We start from the raw sequence: 23,109 nt of genomic DNA, 5'->3' as shown, positions 1-23,109 counted from the left end.
ATATCTGCTCGGTTTATCAAGATATCCCATATTTGCAAAAGTGCTTCGACGTTTTCAGAGGCGTCTGCTACCCACCAGCTCGACAGCTAGCCGGGAGCTCGAGGGTTACTGATGCGGCCGAGAACGGCACAACTCCCGGCACATCATTTTCAGATCACCGCGGAGTTTTGCTGCTCGGGTTAAACGTAATATATAAGTCACTTAGACAACCTAAAAATGTTATTGTTGGGCTTTTTTCAGTGTTTTGTTTGTTCGTGAGTAAATCGGTTTGGCTGAGATTAAAGTTATTAGATTAGATAAAATAAAACTTTATTAATCCCCCGGGTGGGTTCCTCCTTGGTTTTCACACAGCTGACTAAACGTCAAACAGAAAACTTATTAAACAGAAGTATGAGACAGTCGAGAATTTACACCAGTGTCTGGTTATATTTTAGATAGCAAGAAGCAGACGGCCGAGTTTATTAAACTCCACCGAGACAGCGGTGACGCTAATCAGAACTAGACCGTCCAATTTCACGCCTTTAAACTTTAAAGGCGTGTTTGTGTGTGTGTTTATACAATTGCTATTATGTTTGCACTTTATGTGTAATGTTACTGACTGCAGAGATCAGTAAGATGTGTGTATTTTTTATTTATTAGTTTTATTTATTTAATATTATTTTTTAATTTAATGACTGTCTAGTAGTTCACAGATGTCGAAAAACTGAGTGTGGTAAAGCCACTGATTTTTTTTTATGTATATTTCTGCAATCTGCACATTGTACTGACTTTCATTTTAATGTTTACACCAGGGTTCCTTGTCAGCACTTTATGCTCAGATGTTTGTAAGCTAAAAATAAACTATTGTGTATGTTCAAATATACTGTTATGATTGAAGAAGTTAAATAAAAATGTCAGTCATCAATTCATGCATCACCTCATGTCATCATAACAGAGGTCTGTCTTCCAGGAAAGAACAGTTTAAAATTAATGTAATATAGTATTGGCCATACTATATGATGTATTGCTTGTCTTTGTTTAATAATACAGAAGACAAAGACCTTAAAAAATAATCGCATATCGCATCGCAATCGCAATATTGGGGCAAAAAATCGCAATTAGATTATTTTCCATAATCGTTCAGCCCTAGGTTGGAAGCAGTAATTTTCTGTGCAAAATGCAAGTCATTCATTATTCCTATGTATTGACCAGTGACCTATAAGAGTGTAGTCCAAGCCGCTACTTCTGTAAAGCCTGTTGCCCTTTACTGTGACCTATGGCTTGCTGCCATTTAGCTGCTGCTACTTTTATCTTTCTGCCATTAAAACATGTCAGTCAGTTCTTTTCCCACCTGGCTGTGGAGGGCATATGAAATGGCAGGGATGTTTTGCTGAGATGCAGAGGACAGCAGATGATAATAGGAACAGAGGGTTGTGTTAGACTGTTCTGACCTCAACCTCTTCATGTCTGTTTTCACAGCAGCCCTGCCTGATGCAAGGCAGTGGGGTGGCAACAAAACTTCATAGCATGCCACTGCCTGACTCTATGGGAAAGGACGGGGGTTCATCAGTGTCATCTCTCCTGCTGCCAGCTTATCCATACTGATTAGATGGGAAGGGAACAGTCGATGATGGGATGGATGGTTTGCTATGGAGACAAAGGCTTTTTTGTAATTCCCAAGGCATCCATCAAATCCACAGGTCAATGACCCTATCAGTGTATCAGACCATACAATAGAATCCACTGCTTCGTTTTTCTCTGTAATTATAGCGTGAGATGCTTACTGCCCCAGAAACGGGCACAGCATCTCAAAACAGTTTGTCAGACATCAACCATGTGACGAATTCATTCTGCTGATTGGTAAATGAAGAGGCTGTCAAAGAGTGAAAGGTTCAGATGTTTCAGTTTCAGTGTTTCAGTGGGCACCATTGAGAAGTGTTTGGTTGAGGAGGCCTCGCTGTGGCTGTACCTGGCAACTTGGCACATTTGCATCTACGTATGGCAGCAAGGTGGAAATATTAGAAAATCTTAAATGTTCAATTAAAACATTCTGATTTTTAACAGTTAAACCCACTGTAGATTTGTGATCTGTCCCGATTCTCAAAGGGAAAGAGAAGAGCTTTGACATCCATTATACAACTAATGTTCTTGAACAAATATTCATTGAACCTTCAAGAACTCAAAAGGTTTTTAGACTACTACTATTTCAATGTGAGAGTCTTTATTGAATACTTCCATTGTTATTGGTAGTTGGCAACTGCCAACTGCTGGAGGTTGCTTGTTGTCACTATGTGAAAGTGGTTACAAAGCTATATAGTACTGTATGGAAGTCCTGCTTGGGATTGCTTTGGTAACTAGGAAATTTGCTCAGGTGCTAGGCAAAATAGATCACAGAGGTTTGTGGTGCAGCACAAAACATTGTTCCTGGGTTTCATTGCAGATTTTCAGCTTTCATGACCACTTGGAGGTTATTTGCCATCTCCTAGCAACCAAGATGATTATAAGGAGGTTTTTGGTGCAGTACTCTTTGCGATCATGTGACCAAGTTCCAGCAACCACATGCCAACCATTCTAGGAATACACATTTATCCCTTGCAAATGGGGGGTGCCAAGGGGTTAGCAACAAATGTTGCTCTGCTGCAGACACAGAATTGAACTGAATAAATTCAGCTGCTTAGATTGCCCTTTTTTGTTGTAGTCAGAACTGTTGATCAGTGTATCCTTACTAATGATGAAAATACTTTATTCTCTTAATCTGCTGCTCTCCTTGCCTTTGTGGGGCTTTATAGTACACTGTTTGGTATTGTGGTTCACCCTCACCTCCCTCATATTGTTATTTGTAGCTAATAGCTGTTTTCAAAAAGAGAAAAATCCACACACTCACATCCTTCTGGTGTCAGATTAGGCTCTAATCTGTTCATTTCTGGCACTTTGAAAACTGGAGATGTGCAGCTGTGCCATGGATGTTATTTTTCTCTTTTGCTGTGAGTAGGGCTGGGCCATATCATACCATTCACGGTAACACCGGTATAATGTTGGGCAACGATAAGAAAATGAAATATCGCGATAAAATATGGGTAAAACGCCCATGCGCAGTGCCTTTGTTTTTCAATCCTTTGATTTTTCTGAAAATCGACAGTGCCCCTTATAATCCCGTGTGCCTTATGTATGAATTCTGGTTGTGTTTACTGACCTCGAAACAATTTTATGTCGTACACGGCACTCGAAAATCTGTCAACTGTTTTAGTACGACTAAGCTACGAACCCGCACCGCTTGATGGATTGTCGGAGCATTACGGCTATCGTAGGCAGGAGCCTCGCGGAGTGATACGTACTGTGCTTCAACATAATATTACCGTATTGTGTGTGTATAACCTCTTTTTAAGTTTTGTGGATATTATACGTGGTTATGCTGAGGATATGTCGGCCAATTTCCACTTGAAATGCCTTTTGGTTAAACTGTCAGCAAGGAATTTGTATTTGCACTGTTAAATTTTTATATAACTTTAATGCACATAAAAACAGCTGCTTGTTTAAGTGTAAATACATTGATGGGGTTTTTCTTTTTGCACTAATAAAGTTGTGGAGTTGTAAAGTATTTTGTCTAGTGTCAATTATATCGTCAGTTATATCGTTATCGCAAATTTTCAAATGTATATCGTGATAAATATTTTTGGTCATATCGCCCTGCTCTAGCTGTGGGGGCTTTTTTCTGGAGAGACGGTTTGAAAATGCTGACCATTGTTCCTCTATTTAAACTATAGAACACATATACAGCCAATGACATCCGTCCTTGCACTTTTCAATGTTGTGGATTCCTGATGTAGGTAAACAGGTTATATTTTAGCCCTATTTCATGTCTGGTCACTGAGATATAGTTGCTGTTGTTTTTTTCAGGAGAAGCTAAAGGAAATGCTGGGAAAATGCTCTTTGCTGATAAGTTTAAACTTCAGTATAGAATTGGCTCTAACATCCTCCTCTATCACTGTTAGGTTAGAATTAGGAGGTCAGTGCAGCTTTAGTCACAAACAAACCCAACACAAAAGTGAGATGCCTCTGCTGACATAGGGTGACAGCTCTGTGTGCGCATGTGTGTTTGTGTGGACCAATGCCCCAATTGCCCGGGCAGCACATGTAGCTGCATCCGCCTGTGCCACATCGCTGCTGACACAACACTCTCTTCAGAGGATGCCTCAGGGTGGATGATGGCCTTGGTTGCACTTTGCAAAGCAACAGGTCTTATGCCAATATATTGATATGACAGCAGTATGCACTGTCCTTCTTGCATCATGCATGTGCTGTGTAGCAATGGATATTACTAATTTAAGACTGTATACATACTATAATAATTATCATGCCAAAATTTGGATAAAAATCAATTTATTAATGCAAAATGTTCTTTATTGTCAAGATTTCTCAGATTTATTGTGTATCAACATTGGTTTTGGACTCTTGTTTAGAAAATAGTTAGCAAATAGCTTTTTGGACTCTTAATATCACCAGTGGGATTATAAATGATAAACAAAAACCTATCATGTATCATGAGTATGCTAGTTATTCGGATGAATCGTTAATATATAGGGCAAAGGTCATGAAATAGAACTCACAGATTCCTAATCTGAGTCCAAAGGTTTAAAATGTTTTCTAATTCTTTCTGATCCATGTGCACCTTAGTTTGATGTGGGGAAAAAAAGCATGTGCTCTGTTTCTGATTTAAAAAAAATATTATTATTTTTTAACAAGGATAACTTGAATAAATACAAAATGCAGTTTTTATATGTTTTCATTAGATTCCAAACCTACCTGGCCCTATGTAAAAAGTAATTGGCCTCTAAAACTAATAACTGATCGTGCCACTGTGGGCAGAAAAAACTGTAGTCAAACATTTGTGATAACTTGCAACTTACTTAGTTGCAGAATTTTAGCTACATTGGATATTTCTTGAGTTTTTGAGCCTGGACTTTTAATGGCTCTAAAATAAAGGTGGTTGAACGGCCAAATCAGAGGTAGACTTGTAAGTGTGTTTCAGATCATTGTCATCTGAAGTGTAAAACTCATGAAACTCATGGCCAGACATTCTCCTTTAGGAAGAGAGCAAAACTCATGGTTCCATCAGTTATAGCAAGTTGTCCGGGTCCTGAAGCAACAAAGCAACTCCTGACCATCACACTACCACCACCATATTTGTCTCATCTCTCTATATACTGTACTGTATATAGCAGAGATGACAATAAAGTTTATTTTGACTTTGACTGTTGGTGTGATGTTCGTTTGTGAAATGTCGTGTCAATGCAGAGAATATTTTGTCCGAATTCCTGGGGATCATCAAAAAGGTTTTTTGGCAAATGTGTTTGTATTCTTTTTCTTAATCAATAGTTTTAGTCTTGGAACTAAATTGTAGATGCCATTTTTTGCCCAGTCTCTTCCTTATTGTCGAGTCATGAACACTCTCCTTAACCAATAGAAAGCTAGGCTTGTAGTTTTTTAGATGTTGTTCTGGGTTCTTTTGTGACCTCCTAGGTGAGTGCTTGATGCACTCTTAGAGTAGTTTTTGCTAGGCTGGCCATCCTTAGGAGGGGTAACACTGCTAAGTTTTCTCCAGTTTTGGATAATGGTTCTCAGTGTTGTTTGCTGAAGTCCCGAAGCCTTGGAAGTAGTTTTCTTTTGTTTTGAATCCAGATAGATGGATGACAGTAACGTTGTCTCTCATCTGTTAAGTTTCTTTAGATTGTGAAATAAGTGAGAAATTAGGAAAGGGCGAATATTTTTCACAGTACTGTATGTTTCCTTTGTTAATCTGTTTGCAAGGGTTTTTACATGTTTATTTTTTTTACCATGTTATTCCTGGAGGACTCCTCTCGAAGTTGGATCAAACTCTTAAAATTAATGTTTTTTTAATGACGTAACTCAAATAAGATAAGTATTATAAGTTGCAACATTAAGTTCAAAGACATCTATATTAGTGTAGTTGTAAGTTTAGTTTTCTTTTTTCTTGATTTCTTTTTTTTATAGCTGTCTGTCATTTAATTAATCGATTATCCTTTTCGATGTTGAAGCCTTTCATTGAACTACCAAATAAACAAATTGACGCTCGCTTTCTGGCCAGATTTGTGGCAGCACTTCTGCTATCATTTAGTTTGTATTTAAAAAATAAAATGCAGACAAAATGGTAAACATTAGTTTTTGACTCCCAGTGAAAATAGTTTTCTTTACAAATAACTCTCTCACTGAACTAACACAGCCAATCCCTCAACATGTTTGTACTCTCTGCTCATATTGCCTTCATGTTAAATATTTTTTTCTTTTTAAAGAACTTATTTTAACATTGAACTCAACAACAAATAAATCCTCCCTAACAGAGAAAGTAACGTCAAGGGCCAAATTACTTTATATGTCTTTACATCAATATATGGGCCACAAGTAGCGCTGAAGTGGGCTGCTAGTGGTCCTGGGCTGCGAGTTTGAGACCTCAGGTCTAAGTGGTTGATAACTTAAGAAAATTTGGTGGTTCATTAAAGGAAGCATTGTGATTTTGTAAGCCATGTATACAGAAAAATGCAGTAAAGATGGGGACATCCTTACTTTTAGTTGATGGTATGGGTCAAGCTCCAGTGTTGAACCTTACATTTGTCACTAAATACAAAATGCGGATACCCTTAAATTAATATTTACAATGAAGGCTTTTAATTAAAAGTTGCACAGTAACCCTGACATCATCAGAATTATTTAATGGCCTGTATTTGTATAGCGCTTTACTAGTCCCTAAGGACCCCAAAGCGCTTTACACATCCAGTCATCCACACATTCACACACTGGTGATGGCAAGCTACGTTGTAGCCACAGCCACCCTGGGGCGCACTGACAGAGGCGAGGCTGCCGGACACTGGCGCCACTGAGCCCTCTGACCACCACCAGTAGGCAACGGGTGAAGTGTCTTGCCCAAGGACACAACGACCGAGACTGTCCAAGCCGGGGCTCGAACCAGCAACCTTCCAATTACAAGGCGATCTCCCTCTTCTGTTACAAGAAATCAAGAAGATGAAACACTTTTCACAACCTGAGTAGAATTCCTACTTAGAAGTTAGATAATGTGTGTGCTGACCTGTAAAGGGCAAGTAAAGATCATGCACCCAAGCCACCAATCCATTCTCACCTTCACTTAGTCTAATTAGAAACACCACAGAGATCAATAGCAACAGTTGGGTAATGAATGGTGAAATACAAAAAATAGGTCATTGTGTAGGGTTTGACAATGTGATTTTCTAATATTTGACCTTTCCAATGCGGAGCTTATTTACGCACAGTCGAGATCAGTTCTTAATTAGAACGTGACGTTCAAAAGTCGTACTTCCCCCAAAACAGTCTGTTCTTCAGATCATCCCCAAAGCTTTTGCCAGCACTGCCTGCCAGCCATTCTCTACAGCTTTCTGTCAAGTGCGCTAATTGCTGTAAATAGCTGGGTGTTCTGTTGTTGTGATTGACCCTTCTGAAAAGCTGCTCAATCTGTCTCATATTTGGCAAAGTGGAGCCCATTTTATGGGCCTCGTTTTATAGAAAGGCTTGTTTTTGTTGCCACTGCACATTAAACATGGTTAATAACAGAGAAGGCGGTTTGCTTAAAAGGGCTTTGATGTGAAGTACTACTTGGACTTTACCAGTAACAGTATAGCTGAATGATATAAAAATCCTTGTTATGTTGTGGATTCTTTCTGAAACTCTGTTAGGACTGAATGATTGTGATACTGAAATCCTTGTTTTTCCTCGTGAAGGATATACACCTTTCTCATCCTGCCATCTCAACTTTCCAGTCTTTGATGTCACACATGAAGTTTCTTATGACCGATCCAACATTTGGATGATATATTGGTCTGTGCTGAGTTTATCGGCTTGAGACTCATCATAATCCTGCTTAGGTGATTACAAAGAACGAACAAACACATGTGTGCTTTGTATAATTCTAAATGATGAGTTTCATTTAACACTGAGGATGCACCAGTAAACCAACTGTCGTTAGAGTGGTGGGCCTCTCATGTTAGCTTAAACATATCCCCACTGGCTCCCAGTGGGAAAGGGGCTTTTTCTCGTGTCACCTGAAACACGTGATACTGGAATTCTTTTCCAAGTACCAGAAAATATGGAATTCCTAAATTATGATGTTAGGGCAAAGAGTCTAAGTAAGCCTTGATGACCCAGTGGACCCCCTACTTCTGTAGCCTTATAAAATATACAGTGAAGAGCCAGCAGCAGATTTATTTTGTTGTATTTCTAACAGTACTATGTAGAAACAAAGAGCTCTTCCAACTGAAAATTTGACTCTAGGGCTTTAAGACGGCATTCATAATCATCTGCCAGATCTGTTACACAATACTCCTTGGCCTTGAATGTAACACTAGGTTACTACTTAACAAAGTAATCTACTTATTTCACTTTTGGAAAGGTTAAAAATAGAGAAGCACACTGCAAAATCTGTACCATGACTAGAGTACAATGCACAGATCTGTGGCATGTGTAAAAATTCAAAGCTGAAATCCCTGCCAAGCCTGTTTAAGATAAGATAACCTTTATTAGTCCCACACGTGGGAAATTTGTTTTGTCACAGCAGGAAGTGGACAGTGCAAAGTTATGAAGCAAAAATTAGAATACAATAAGAATAAATACAGTACACAACTGTACAGAATAGAATATAATAAAATACTTAAGTTAGTCGCTTAGCTACAATTGGACAGTTCACTTGCCTGTGAAGTGAACTGTTTCACTTCACCTTCAGAAAGATTACCCTCTGAAATAACAATTACCATTAATATAGGGCCTTAAATGTGATTTATGTTTAGTAAATCATTCGTACATTTTCTTTTTTTGAAAAAAGGGATAAGATGTAACATTTTTAAGAGATTTTGTGCACCATCCAAGTCATCCTGGTTTTTATGTACATGCTCACCCCCCCCAAAAGCAAATTATCTACAAAGTAAAAGCCTACGCTGGTGAATTTTCTGTCTGGTTTGTGAAACATAAAAGCAGGAAGCCTTGGTGAGAAGACGGGGCGCTCGGATCAGCGGGAAAGACGGAAGATTTGCCTGGATGTTTGTGAGATCTGAAAGGAGGCTGTGATCACAGTGTCTCGTTAGATCAGTCTCACCTCTCCCTTTTTCCTCCATTTCTGTCTCTGTCTCTCTCTTCACTGCTGCTGCTTAGGAAGAAAAAGAAATATTGTAGCTTTTTGAAAACCAACTGCTGATATCAGTGTCATGCTTCACCTCGTCTACGCTCATAAATGCATGACCTTCTGTGCACCTGGTTTAATGTGACTGAGATGATGAGGGCTATTTCCATCATTGCTTTGCTTAGTTGTGATTAAACGTATACCTTGATAGTTTTGCACTGCGTAATACTGCACGTCTTTATATTTCATCACTTTTGATTGTCTCAATCTTAAGACTACATGTCATGTAATCACATTTTTATTTTTATTAGAAAAAAACAAACATACAACTGCAGTTGAATGTTTCCTCCTCGGTTCCCCTCCTCCACTATATACTGTAGCTGCCTTCATAACAATGGTGCAGTTTCCATGGCAGCTACAGCATGTTAAGCTTTAGGATAACAGTTCAAAAAGAAGTCAGGAGAAGAACGGGGTCTAATCACAGGGTATGAGGAACTAAAAATAGCGAGGGACTTAATCCCAGGCATTATTTATTCATCTAAAACTTCTCGTGTCTGTGCCGGCTGTGTAAACATCACTTCTTTTGTAGCTCCTCTTCAGGCGGGCTGTTTTCCAGCCTAAACCCCCACAGTCTTACTGACTAATACGCTGACTATAGGAGAAGAGGGATGGACATATAGGGGTTGGATTTAGTGTGGTGACACAGTCTGTTGAGGGAAACTGCTTAAAAACTGCTCAGGATTAATATTTTACTGTTCCTCCTTCCTGAGCGAGCATGAGAGTCAGCATAGCGGTGCACGTAACTATGAAAAACATCCGTACTGACAGCTGGCTGATGTGTAATTAAATATTTCTCTTGATGTTGCTGCAAATGGCGATAAAACGGCCTTATAATGTTACATTTAATCATTGCCAGCTCATATGCTATACTTGGTAAGAAGCTGTAGAGTGTGCAGTAGGTCTGCCTGTCACACTGCGAGAATGAGAGTGTGTTGTAGCTGAGCAGAGGTCAGCCTCAGGCAGCAGGCACGGCCAGATTGCTGTGCACGGGGAAGAGAAATCTATTATTGTCTCTTGTTTAGCGAGATGAATGCTTTGATGGATGTCACTTTGCAAAGTTACTACACTGAATTTGCTGGTTGATTAAATGGATTTTGCAGTGAAGAATATCATCAAGTGAGTTTAGGGAGTCCATCTACTTGAACTCAAATTTGAAGCACTTCATGTGAATATCTGTCTTTATCTGACTGCGTAAGTTATTAGTAAGGACAATTCCATTGTTTTCCAGCTCCGACGTCTTTTCTTGATAACGAGTAATTAGATTGGCACCCGCAATGTTGTGAAAAAGTATTTCCCTTAGGCAAAAAAAGTAAGAAATCAGGATAGGGGCAAATACTTTTACACAGCACTATATGGATGCACATCGATCAGTAATGTGAAAAACATTTTAACAACCTTTGCACTCAGATTATCAATGTGTAAGTCCAATTTCATGATCTTAGCCCTTTATGTTAACAGCACATGTCATTGGTTATCGCTGATGTTCCAACTGGTATAATCAAAAGTCCAAAGTGTGTCGTTTTGTTTTTTTTTTACTTCTCTGAACAACATTGCAGAACCAAAATACTTTAATATACAATAAAACTATGAAAATCTTGACTATAATGATAATTTTGTCTCAAAAAATGACTTTTATCCAATTTGTAGCCTGACATTTGTTTGTGTCAGCATGCAAACATTTATAGTGGCAAACAAAATAAAGAGAAAGAATTCAGGAAGGGGGCATAGTGCTTCTTTACTGTAATTAAACACTTAAGAGCTTTTTAATACAACCCACTTTCAAGCCTTCATACGTTGTTTTTATAAGTGCTTTTCTAACTGCCAAGGACACTTGGTCTTATGGTCTGAAGAAGCCATGGATCAAATAATCAACCTTGTGAATAACTGGCAACCCATTCTAGCTCCTGAGTCAATGCCACCCTTGCTCCAGGTATCTGCAGATATTCAGTACCATCTGTTACCAGTGTTAAATTAATCAGCTGCATTCAGGACTTTCATTCGTTATGTTACCGTAAGTGCAATAAAATCTCTTCAGCAGTTGTTATCCTGCATGTAATAAGAGGGAGTGAGAGAAACTGTCATAGAAAGCATTGCTCTCACAGCTTATTAGTCACATAAACTTACTTAACCATCCAGCATTTAGATTGGAACCAGACCTATATGTGTGCTAGATATGAGCTTGGAGAATAATTTTCACATCACAATCGTTAACCATTTTATAGCTCTGGCTATAATTTCCATCCATGGACAAAATAAGAAAGAATGAAGGTATCATCTGGTTAAATATGATCAATTCAATTTTGGGTGGCTTTGAATTGCTTTGAGTTAAGTAACGTTTAATGGAGTGTTTTTACAGTTGCTGTATGTATGTATGTAATTTGGGGACACAGTGTCCTTATTTAGAATCAATTTCTAGTTCCCCTCGAGTGTCTTCAGTCATTGCACAGAGGAATGATTATGTGGTTATGAGGTTATGTTGTCCTCGGTGGTTTATATGGTTCCATTTAGAGAAATGGTGTCTGTTCTATTTAATGAAAAAAAAGAGAGATTTGTGCCAACTGTTTTCTTTTAAAATTAATATGCATTATTAGTCTTTTAGCGGATATGAATTGAACACTAAACACTCTGAAGTTGTGAAACATTACAAAATTAAACATACAGTAATTAAAAAGATTAATTATATACCTATATGTTTAGAGCCAGACTTTAGTTCTGCTCCCTAAATTTTACAACATAGTTATTTAAATCAAATCTTTTTGGATATTCCAGACGAATGCAAAGGGAATTCTGGAACCAAACTAAAGTATATTGAGTTGGTGTCACAATTTGCAGAGGCAAATTGTGCGGCGCGCGCGCGAGAGAGACGTGGACCCAAATGTAGGCAACCGGAGACAGTGGTGAAGAATAACAAAAGGCGAGCCTTTATTGATGGCTGAGCATTGCTACAAACATGTGGAACCGAGAAAACTAATCCAAAACCTAAACTGGGGAAAACAAGAAACAAGAAACCAAACTAGAAAACCTGAACCGCTGACTGAGAGCAGAGGTAACACGGGGGATGACAGGCAGACGGACCGATGAAGAACAAAGGATAACACACACTAAATATATACAGAGTGAAACAAGGAAATGGCACAGAGGAGGGAGACACAGCTGAACCGAATCAACATGATGAGACATGGAGGACATAAGACACGAACCTTCAGTAAAACAGGAAACACGACACAGATTCAGAGACACGGGCTTTACACAGAGACATGACTGACTTGGAAACAGAGAGAACCTGGGAACCAAAACCTAAAAACTAGAAATCTTAGTCAAAGACATAACCAGATTAAACCAAAACGTAATATAATATTAATTAATGAAAAAATACTGAGTCATCAGAGTCAGGACCATGTCTGTTCGTTGCATTTTATATTGTAAATGTTAGCAGAGACGCTACCAAAAGCTTCAGTAAATGACATGCATCATATTGTGATTTGTTGGTAAAGGTTTGTTGGATCGACTTTCAAGTTTGGCATTTTCTCCACACGACAGAAGGGAAATTATGTTGACATCAGTTGTGTGGATGCACAGTCTAAGATATCGAGCTCTCAGCGTTGCTTTCTTTTTGCTACTCGTGGTTTCTTTCTGTTAGGACTGAGAGCTTTCTTGCTTAGCCTCCTTCCTCTTGCATTTCCATTGAGAATAGCAGGTGCGCCATTGTAAAAGCCAACAAGGCTTCTTCTGAAAAGACCCTTTCTCCTTGGCACCGAGAGCCTGTGAGGTTGGTTGGAGACAATGCCCTGTGCTGTTGTTGTCGAAACTAACCTCCAACATCAAATGTGTTTAGTGCTGTTTAAAGCCTTCCCTTTTAAAGCTCGAGAAGCAGACACGTGAAAGTGCTTTTACTCCATTTGCACATACCCACATGGCAAATGTAAGTGGATAATTTTAGCTGCATGATTATTTACACAGTAGCCCCATGACAGGATGTCTTTAGTACGTGGTGTATAATATGGTACAAAATAATAGCGGTGGCTGTGTTTAGGAATAGCCTGGATAGCAATTTGCAACATTAATGAGTTTTTATGTAATTGCAGAGCTGTGACGAGTTTGAAAGAAGAAGAGGAGAAAATAGACTTTACCTTTCCTCAGTTTTTTTTATTGTAAGCCAGCTTCAACCTCTGTTTTTTTTTATGAAAAGACTTGTATAACATAAACCTTTTGCATAATTCACCTGCAGCTTGTTCCTGTGTCTGCCTGAGCTGGCACAGATACCTTATGTAGGTCAGTTTACTTGACAAGATAATCCCATCTAAACTGTTGTTGGATTATCAGCTAAAATTAAACTGTTCACATGATGGGTCACTGCCTGTTCAGTGCTTAATCCAGTAGCTCAATGAAAGTTACCATGTGTTCTAATTAGGACCGGAATAACAATAGCTATTACTTATTCTGATATTTCAGCAGTGAAGCCACTGAAAGCCAGTGATTTTATCTGGCTAAACAACTTCTTAACCTCTCAGCTTCCTCTTCAGTCTGACAGTGTAAAAACCCCAGAGCTGAATCATCCTGGAAAGCTGTCAGATCAGCAGTGACTGACTGTGGCCACCACCTGGTATTAAATGAAAAGTTGTTATAGCAAGTCAGTGTAAGAGCCAAAGTTTGGTTTTAATTAGCAGGATTAACAGTCAAAGCTGAGCTTTTCAGTGATAATCAGTTTCTCAGCTTGAGAAGCCTCTGAGCCAGACTGAAACTTCACAGAGAGACAAGCTATCCGTCCTACTGCGTGACCCAAACGCCTATTGTTAGACTCCAAGCTGAACAAAGAGAAGCTTTGACACGTGGCCCTGGAGGTGAAATTTGGAACAATATTCTGGATTTGCCTACAGTATAAACTTACTGAATGGCTAAATTTAGTACTGCAGCCACAAAGTAATTCACTTGAAATCACTTAAAGTTGCAGGTGTGACGTGTTCATGTGAACACAGATGGCTCATTCTTTGTATTTATATTTGAATTTAATGGTAGTGATTTGAGAAACATGAGGACAGCTGATGTTATTCAGTTGACCCCTTTGACTTGCACGTTGAGTCAGTTAATATTGCAACAAAACACTGTAATTAAGAGTGCCAAATAATCATCTAATATTTAAAACCAACTGGTAAATATGACGGCTTTACACTTAGGTCTGTAATTTGTTGGACAAAGACAGAATTTTTGTAGTTTTGCTTCTATAAACCACCACAACAGACTTAAAATCAGTCAATATGTGATTCAAATTCAGACTTTCTGCTCTAGCGGATGAAATTTTGCATCAACTGTTTGGAAATTACATATAGAAAGTTTTCTGTTTTAAATGCACACTCCTCCATTTGTAGCCTCGAAAATAATTGGACAATTGACTAACAAGCAGTTTCATGGCTAGCTGATGGTTTCTGTGTTATTTTATGAAATGAAGCAAACATCCGAAGTTGATTCAAGAAATGTTGAATATGTGTTTTGTTGTTTTTATAGTTTTAGTGTTGAATCCCAAAGTGTTGTCAGTTTAAGTGAAGAAGGCCACAGTTATGTTGAAAAAAAAACCAAAACCAAAGATAAAGCTTTCAGAGAGAGCAAAGCCTTGAAGTGACCAAATCCACAATCTGGTATATTCTTTACAAAAAGCAATGTACGGGCCAGCTCACCATCAATAGGGCCTGGAAAAACAACAAAAGACAAAGTGCATGATGACATTTCCATGGTTAAGAAAAACAGCCTCACAACATCTAAAGAAGTCAAGAACATTATTAGGGAGGGAGGCGTATCAGTGTCGAGGTCCCTTCATAAATGGAAATGAAGAGGGTTTACAACAAGGCGCAAGAGCAAGAGGGCTGGATTAGACTAAACATCTAAGATTAATTTGTACCAGAACGATGGGAAAGGAAAAGGTTCCAGAAGGAAAGGAACAGCTCGTGATATGAAGCATGCGATATCATCAAAGAGGTGGAGGCAGTGTTATCACATGGCTGCCAGTGGAACCAGGTCACTAGTGTTTATTGATGATGTGACTGATAGAAGTAGCAGGATGAATCCTGAAGTGAACAGACCTGTACTCTGCTGAGACTCGCCAAATGATGCAAATGGATAATTTCCCAAAGCACACTACAAACGCAAGTTTCTCAAGAGCAAAGAAATTGGATACGCTTCAATTGTCAAGTCAGGCACTTTAAACTAAAGCCAATAGAGGACCTTTTTAAGTTATTAAATAGAAAACTGAAGACAGACAGACCCATAAGGAAGCAGCAAGTGAAGGCAGCTACCGTAAAAGCTCAGCACGGGACCTCAAGGGGGAAAACACAAAAAACCTTTACTCTCTTTGGACGAATAGTCTGACATCTGACACCTCAACTAGAAGTAGTGTGCGTCCGATTATTGTGTAATTGTCAACAGGCTTCTGCTTCTTTTCCTTCAGATGCAAAATTTCTGAACATACCACCTGCTTCATCTTCTGTCTGAAGCCAGTTTCTGCATTTTTTTTTTTAACATTTTCTAAGAAAAATACACTTTTCCGGTTTAATCAAGTACTATTATTATGAAAAGTCGAAGATGTGCACGTGGATCACAGACTCCCAGTATTCAGTACTCCGAAAGAGCTGTCATTATATTTCATTCTATATATTTACGTTTGTTTTATATATACACTGAGTCTAATCAGCTAATGACATGGAGGCATGTAGACTGCCGTTTAAATTAAGAATCAGAATTGGGGAAACAAGGTGACTTAAGTAACTTTGAATGTGGCATTGTTGTTTGTGCCACATGGGCTGCTCTGAGTATTTCAGAAACTGGTGAAATCTTTAGGGTTTACAAAGAGTGCTCCAAAAAAGAGAAGCTACCCAGTCAGCTGAGCTTCTGCAGGTGAAAATATCTTGTTTGACATCACAGGTCAGAGGAGAATAGTCAGTCTTCTTCAAGCTGATAGGAAGCCAACAGTAACTCAGATAACTACTTTTGATATCTTAGGTGTGGAGAAAAGTGTTTTCGTACACACAGCTAGGGCAAGACACTAAAGCAATAAAGATATGTGGTGCACAATAACCTTTCCTCACTAGAGATACATGGGATAGGGTCAATATAAAGTCAGTAAATCCCATTACTTCCTTGTTTTGACAGACCACATGAAAGGGAGTGAGCATCATCAAAGACAAAATGAAAACAGAAAACTCGGGTGGTCGAGTTTCTGAATATGACAGGTTAAAGTGCAAAAGACGAGGATATTGTTAAAAGGAAGAGTCAGAGGAATTCAGTGTAGCATACACTACACACTACATACAAAGGCCAGCTACACCACAAATTGTTTTCACCCTCTGCAGCGGTGGCATCCTCATTGTGTACAGTTGCCTGTTTATCAGTACAGTGCGATGCATTGAACAATGCAAGATTTTTCTTAGAAACAAAGAGACAGTAATATTGTAGCCTAGTTTTTAAAAGATGTGTTGCCAGGAAGCTGATGCTGATTAAAGTAATTGGCCCTCGCTACCAACTCCCTGGCCACAAAAAGTTCTCTCAGGCAGCTATACACAGAGTGCAGAGAGATAGTAGTCAGGCCTCACTGTCCACTGCTCTCTCTATTTTAAATCTTATTTATTTATTGTCTAGGAGCAAAAGTGAACAACAATTGAGTATGATTTTTTCATTGTGCATTTCTTTCGTTATTTGTTTGAAGTTCCATAATGTTCTGTCTGTCGTGGTCACCTTCTGACAGAATATAAATAATGTTTCAATGAAAAGGAACCTTTAAGCTTGACAGAAATAGTGATTTGGTTTATATCATGATATCCAATCATATACACAGGTGACCAGTGGCAGAAAACTAGATCCAGTGCCATCTGAGTGCTGCATCAATTGGCGGATACAACTGATGGAAGCTGACATGGCCAGTAAGCTGTTTTATTTCGACTGCTGACCTAGAAGAAGTGCAGTGAAGAATTTTAAATATATATATAGTATTTTTGTCATGTCAGAGCTTATTTTCTTTTATATCTCTAAGTCCTTAAATTCTGGTAGTATTTTCAGGTTAATCTCAAAATACAACATTTTGTTTTCCTGTGCATTTGTTTGAATCCTACCCAGCCTTGATGTAATTGTCTACCCACTGATCAGCTATATTTTTATTGACTTTGTATATTTAGATTTGACTATTAAGAATGAGAAAAATAATGGATTTTTTTGGGCATATTAAATAAAAGGAAAAAAAAATCAAACATACAGTTGAATTGGAAATAAATGCAGTCAACTAAATAAATAAAGTATGAAAATGAATTGTTTGAATGGGCCCCGGACAGAGTATTGGTAATGGTAACTGTGCAACAGCATTTTGACATCAATTAATCAAAGCTGCATGAATTATTAGCAACTTGCTATGTGTACATCCTGTGTGGTATGGAGGAGGGTGGACACAGGCTTTGTGGAAAGTGTGATTATACATTTGTACTGATTAAATATATAAAACATTTATGTTAATCGTAGGTAGATTTTTCAGAATTATGTATTGAGCTTGATAAATGCTACATATTTTAAAACCAAAGGTACGTACATGTTTTAAAGTATCTCAGTCATAGCCATGATTCCTACCTGCAGCCACAGTTTTAGCTGCCAGCATGCAATAATGTAAACATGTTGGAAGCAAAGTGCCTTTCTCCATGGAGACATTTAAAGCTTAGATGAGCTCAGTAGCAAGGCTTCAACTGTGCTCGAGGCTAACAGATGGTCAACTTATGGCCCTCTTTTTGAGGATGGTGTGTGTGCGAGTTTATAGCTGCACATATGCATTAACTCACACGTCAGCCCTTTGTTGAGAGAGAGCAATGGGAACTGAGATTTCGCTCCACAGAATGGTATGGCTATTTAAAGGGAGGCAACACAACAAAAGGGGGAGACTGGGAAGAGAGAGTGAGATAGTGAGCGAATGGATTCCAGTCATATGTTTACCTGCCAGTGGTGCTTTTTCTGTACTGTTGCCATGGCAGCAATGGCTCGCTGTATGTGTGTGTGCTGCGAGTCTGTGAGACAAGGGATGTAATTCTGCCTGTCACCAGTGTAGCCTGGAGCTGACTCCCCAGCTGCTGGTTGCCATGAGACCAGACAGACACATCCTCCTTTTCAGTGATGAATCTTTTCTCTGGATGTTCAAATCACATTAAGTACATTTTGTTTTCTGAGAAATGTCAAAATTAATATCCACTGTTAGACTATGTATAACATAAAACGTAGTGTCAACTTTTTAAAAGTGTTGGGATTAAAACTACTAGGGTACATATAGGGATGATTAGCAGGCTAGCTATATCATTAAAGATGTACCCCACACAGCTTTTCCCCGTGCAGTACACACCAAACAGAAACAGCACACTGTGAGTTGATTGAGTGAATTGTTACAAAATAAGACCTGGAACGTCCTCTCTTCAAAAATGGCATGCCATTTTATATCTGCATCCATGCTTTTAAACATTTGATATGTTGTACTAAGACTTTTTTCTTTGAAAAATATATTCCAATTTAAATTTGGTGCCAGCAACACCGCAAAAAAATGTAACAGGGAACAGAGTTGAAACATGTTACAACTAATTGCTTGCATCAAAGAAAGGTCGAGTGTTCCAGAAGTAAAGATTGAGAGGCGAGCAGCCCAATATTTTAATAATGTTTTTCAGCGTGAAACTGCTAAAAATGTCACAATATTCAAACAAACAGAGAATCTGCAGATGTCTCTGTGTGCAAGGGACAAGGCAGTGATGGAAACACAACTTGAATGACTGTGATATTCAGGCCTTCCTATGACACTGCATTGAAAACAGTTGCAGCCTGCTCAGCATGTAAAGCCCTTCATTTGTTCAACAAACTTCTTGGTCGTTGCTAGCTAACTAACGAACTAAGCAAATGGTTGACCATTTACCGTAATATCAAACTCTGAAAAACAAGATGAGAAAAGGAACTAGAAGTTACAAGTAAAAAAATTAGAACCACAAACCAAATATAAGCTGTGTTTTTAGATGTTAAACATGTCACATTGACATTCTCAATATTTTTTAATGATTATATTTATAGGTTTCAGAGGCCAATTTGACATTCACAGTTTTTTGTCCTTTTATACCTTATAGATGTATTTTACAGAGAGCTATGCCCCTCTGCCTCCACCGGTTGAAGCAGATGACGGAGTCTGGTTGTCCCTGAGCTTGCTTCCTGTTAAAAAGGAGTTTTTCCTTCCCACTCTCGCCAAATGCTTGCTCATAATAGGTTGATCTGATTGTTAGGGTTTTCTCATAGGCTCTCTTGTAGGGTATTTACCTCACAATGTAAAGCGCTTTGAGGCAACTGTTGTTGTGACTTAGCAGAAATACTGCTCAGGTGAGTTAAAATCATGTATCATACCTTATCATATAAGGTATGATACATGATACATGGGTAAAATCGTAACATTGTACCTTCTTTTTTTCCTGAAGAGTTCCTGAAATGACCGAAGTGGAGCCAGTGCTGGACTTTGCCTCCTCGGGGCGCTCAGGGAGGAGAAATGCCCTGCCTGATATCCTGGGCTCTCCAGCGGGTGTAAACCCTGGTGACTTACCTCTAAAACTGGCTGAGCTATCCCTAAAAGGTGATATTTCCCTTTAAATGTGTTTTTTTTTTTAACTTAGTACTTTAGCATGTGAAGCAATATATTTGATTATTTAGAAACAGTATAATGTAAATTAAGGACACTTTGAGAGATGTTTTTGTGAACTTGACTGAGATATTTGATCCCCGGAAGCCTTTATGTGGCTCATCTATGGCTTGAAGCTATGGCAAAGTTTTTGAGATTTAGGAAAGGTTGTCCTTGTCTAAATACATCTCCATTTAGTAGCAGATGGGTGAGCTTTAGGCTAGGAATGTCACTAGGGAAATGCTGCCCATTTCCCTGTCATGCATCACAATTGCTAAAAGTGTGTAGCTACCAGGAGTGCCAAATTTGAGCCATTGAGCATCTTTGGCTGCATGTGTAGAAAACAAATTAGCATCTAACATAACACAACATGGTCGTGCAATTCATCTTACAGACCCCAAAAATGAAAATACAGGTTTGCTCACATGAACTCGGATCTTTTGGAATTCCTCCAGCAGTGGCAGAGAGACACTTTGTTTGCCTGCATTGGGGTTTCTGAAAAAAATAGCAGCCTTAAAATGAAAGCAAAAACAAAAAATGCCAGGCACGCACTGTCACAGTCATTTATGAACAATAGCTTTGGAAAGAAGTTCCACATTTGTGCCTTTAGAAGTCATTTTTGAGTTTTGTGTGCAGATGGTCCGGGAGGGGCTCAGTCACCCACGGCGGAGGAGCCACCAGCACCGCCAGAAAGCTCAGATGGGAAAGAGGGATCATAGGGACTCGTTTATTTACCTCCCCGGAGGCCTACAGAGATAACCTGAGAGAGGATGAGGAACGAGGCAGAGGGCGACCTATGGGAGAATGAGTGATGATCTGTGGAGAGTCACACCGTTTGCGAGGAAGCTGAGCCACGGAGGGAGGGTGATGGATCCACTCCCAAAGGACTGGAGCCAAGAGCTTAGGACTGTTTTGGTACTTTCTAAAAAGAGTCAGACGTCACCTAGTTCTGAACCACATAGTGTGTGCACGTGTGCATATATGCATAAACGCGGATACGCTACATTGGGAATAAAAAGGACAATGACCGATTGTGTCCTGTACACTCTTTATTACAATTTTTCTATGATTTATTTAAAACGAAAGAAAAAAGGAACTTGTGAGTCAAAATGTAACGCACCATTTTCCTTGCATTTCCTGCAGATCTCTGTTTTGTAGCTCTGTGTGTTCTTTGACAGTAGTTTAACTGCAGCCTGTAGTGGCTCGATCCTTTTTAACTCATTACACGACTTAAGAAAACTGGGAACTGTGTTATCCGGCTCATTTATGCTTTTTACACTAAATATGTATGATCTAGTGTGCATTTTCAAATGAGTCTATAACTACACTGCAGTTGTACAGTTTGTATCCTTCATCACCAGACTGTTTTAACCATAACAGCAACCAGGGACTCTTTGCACTTTTTAGGGATGATTTGGTGCAACGTGATGATATGGCAACCAAATAAAGTGTAGTCCATATCTTGAAACATTCCTTTAGAGAATAGTTTCCCACTGCCAACACTACTTCATTGTAATACTGAGAGAAAAATTAAGATTTCATTTTGTTTTTGTTTCATTGTTTTGCTTTTCAAAGTCTCTTCATTTTCCAAATATCTGAAAATGTGCCTAGTGGCAGTTTACAACTAAAAGTGGGTGTTGTGTTCTTTCTCTGTGAGGTACTGTTATTGCAAATTCCGGGGCTCTTGATATTTCCTCAGTTTTAATAGGAGGTATCGTTAAAAAAACCCCATCTGAACTACTTGGACTGTGGATGAAAGAAGAAAACACTGGCCGTAAAATCCATTTTGTCTGCGGTGACAGCAGCATACGCTTGGGCGCGGGAGCAAGCGTTAACAAATGCTGCAATCTCCACAATGTGTTTCTAGTGCTGAAAATGGCAGCAGTTCCCCTTCTGTCTCACTCGCACGGAGAAAAGTCTGTTCGCGCTCATCAACACATGAGCAGAACTGTGAATAGGACGCGAGCTGGAGAGTGAGAAACAACAGCAAGAGTTCACACTTTGCCAGCTATCCCCTCTCTGCTACTGTACATATACTATATTGTAGTAAAATCCATGTGTGTCATACATGCTGCCTGTATGATTACTGGACTGTACCCACAAACAAAAGGTGTTTTGTAATTGTCTCTATTTGAAGATGTGTTGACTGGTGGCCTGTCTTTATGTGGATGTGTTTCACAAATGCAACAAGGAAAACCTGACGTGCTGCTGCCCAGTCTGTCTTTATTCCTTTTTTTGTTTTGTTTTTTATGCTGTACTGATAAAGTGTCTGTGGTCTGTCTGACGCTGATCAACACATTTTAAGAGACCGATGAATCAGAGGTGTATGTTGTAGTGTCCTGGTGCATATATTTTACTTAACTGGATTGAATCCTTTATGTTGATTCTATCTGGTGGTGAAAATTGCCATATTAAATCTCCAAGCTTTACCTATACTGCAGTGTGTTGAATACTTTTTACTAATTTGCTTATTCTAATATTTGCTAGAATTTTTGATTCAAGACTGGCTATACGAGTCTGACATGTGGCCCGTATTGACGTATTTTCAAAATATTTAATCACTAATAGCTGTTAAAGGAGTTGTTTACCTTTCATAGTTAGCATGTAAATACTGTAGCTACTTTCAGCTTCTCTCTTGTCACAAAGTAGCACTACAACAGGTAGCAACACACGCTGTGATGCCCTTCCTGACGCAACCCCAACAGGGATTTGTTTATCCTGCTAGAAGGTGAGCAGTAGCCTTTACTTGCCAGCTGAGCATGTGAACCACTACACTATGGAGCCACCACTAATCGTATACACTAACATGAATAACTGAACCCCTGACTGAAAACCCTAAATGCTGACCATTTTTGTCAAATTAATTATATCTCTATTATAAACTTAATTTGCTGTATTTGTAAAAAGTCTAAACAACAGATGCCTGGCATGAAGGGGAACCACCAGGTTAAATGTGTTTACAGATTTCACAATGCTGCATATGTGAGTAAAGTTGCATAAAGCTTTTTTGCCTCCAGGGTGGGTTGTGACAAGTCTGATAAGTAGCTCTCCAATAGCATGTAAAGTCGAATTGATGGATTTGCAATATTCAGATCATGCTGTTTTAGAACAGAAGAAAAACGGTGTTGTGTTTGACGCCTAAAAGCTCAGTCTGTTTTTTGTAAATTTCCTCCAGAAGTGCTTTTGCCAGTTGTAAGGCAAAAAGGGAAGGTATGGATCTATGGACACAATTCGGTATAGTAATTTGAAA

General features: G+C 38.9%; 1 protein-coding gene across 1 annotated transcript in view; it reads left to right on the top strand.

Annotated features, from left to right (window-relative positions):
- Nucleotides 1-22,294, top strand: part of pkib (protein kinase (cAMP-dependent, catalytic) inhibitor beta) — a 29,131-nt gene extending 6,837 nt beyond the window's left edge. The window contains exons 2-3 of the mRNA XM_026156552.1: nt 19,663-19,814; nt 20,496-22,294. Coding sequence (XP_026012337.1) covers nt 19,673-19,814; nt 20,496-20,578 — 225 coding nt within the window. The 5' untranslated portion in view covers nt 19,663-19,672 and the 3' untranslated portion in view covers nt 20,579-22,294. The remainder of the gene's footprint in view (nt 1-19,662; nt 19,815-20,495) is intronic.
- Nucleotides 22,295-23,109: the final 815 nt, after the last annotated feature.

The sequence above is a fragment of the Astatotilapia calliptera genome, chromosome 22 (assembly GCF_900246225.1).
Source record: "Astatotilapia calliptera chromosome 22, fAstCal1.2, whole genome shotgun sequence".
Taxonomy (NCBI): Eukaryota; Metazoa; Chordata; class Actinopteri; order Cichliformes; family Cichlidae; genus Astatotilapia; species Astatotilapia calliptera.
The sequence above is the reverse complement of the archived record's forward strand: the minus strand, read 5'-3'. Positions and strand labels throughout refer to the sequence as shown.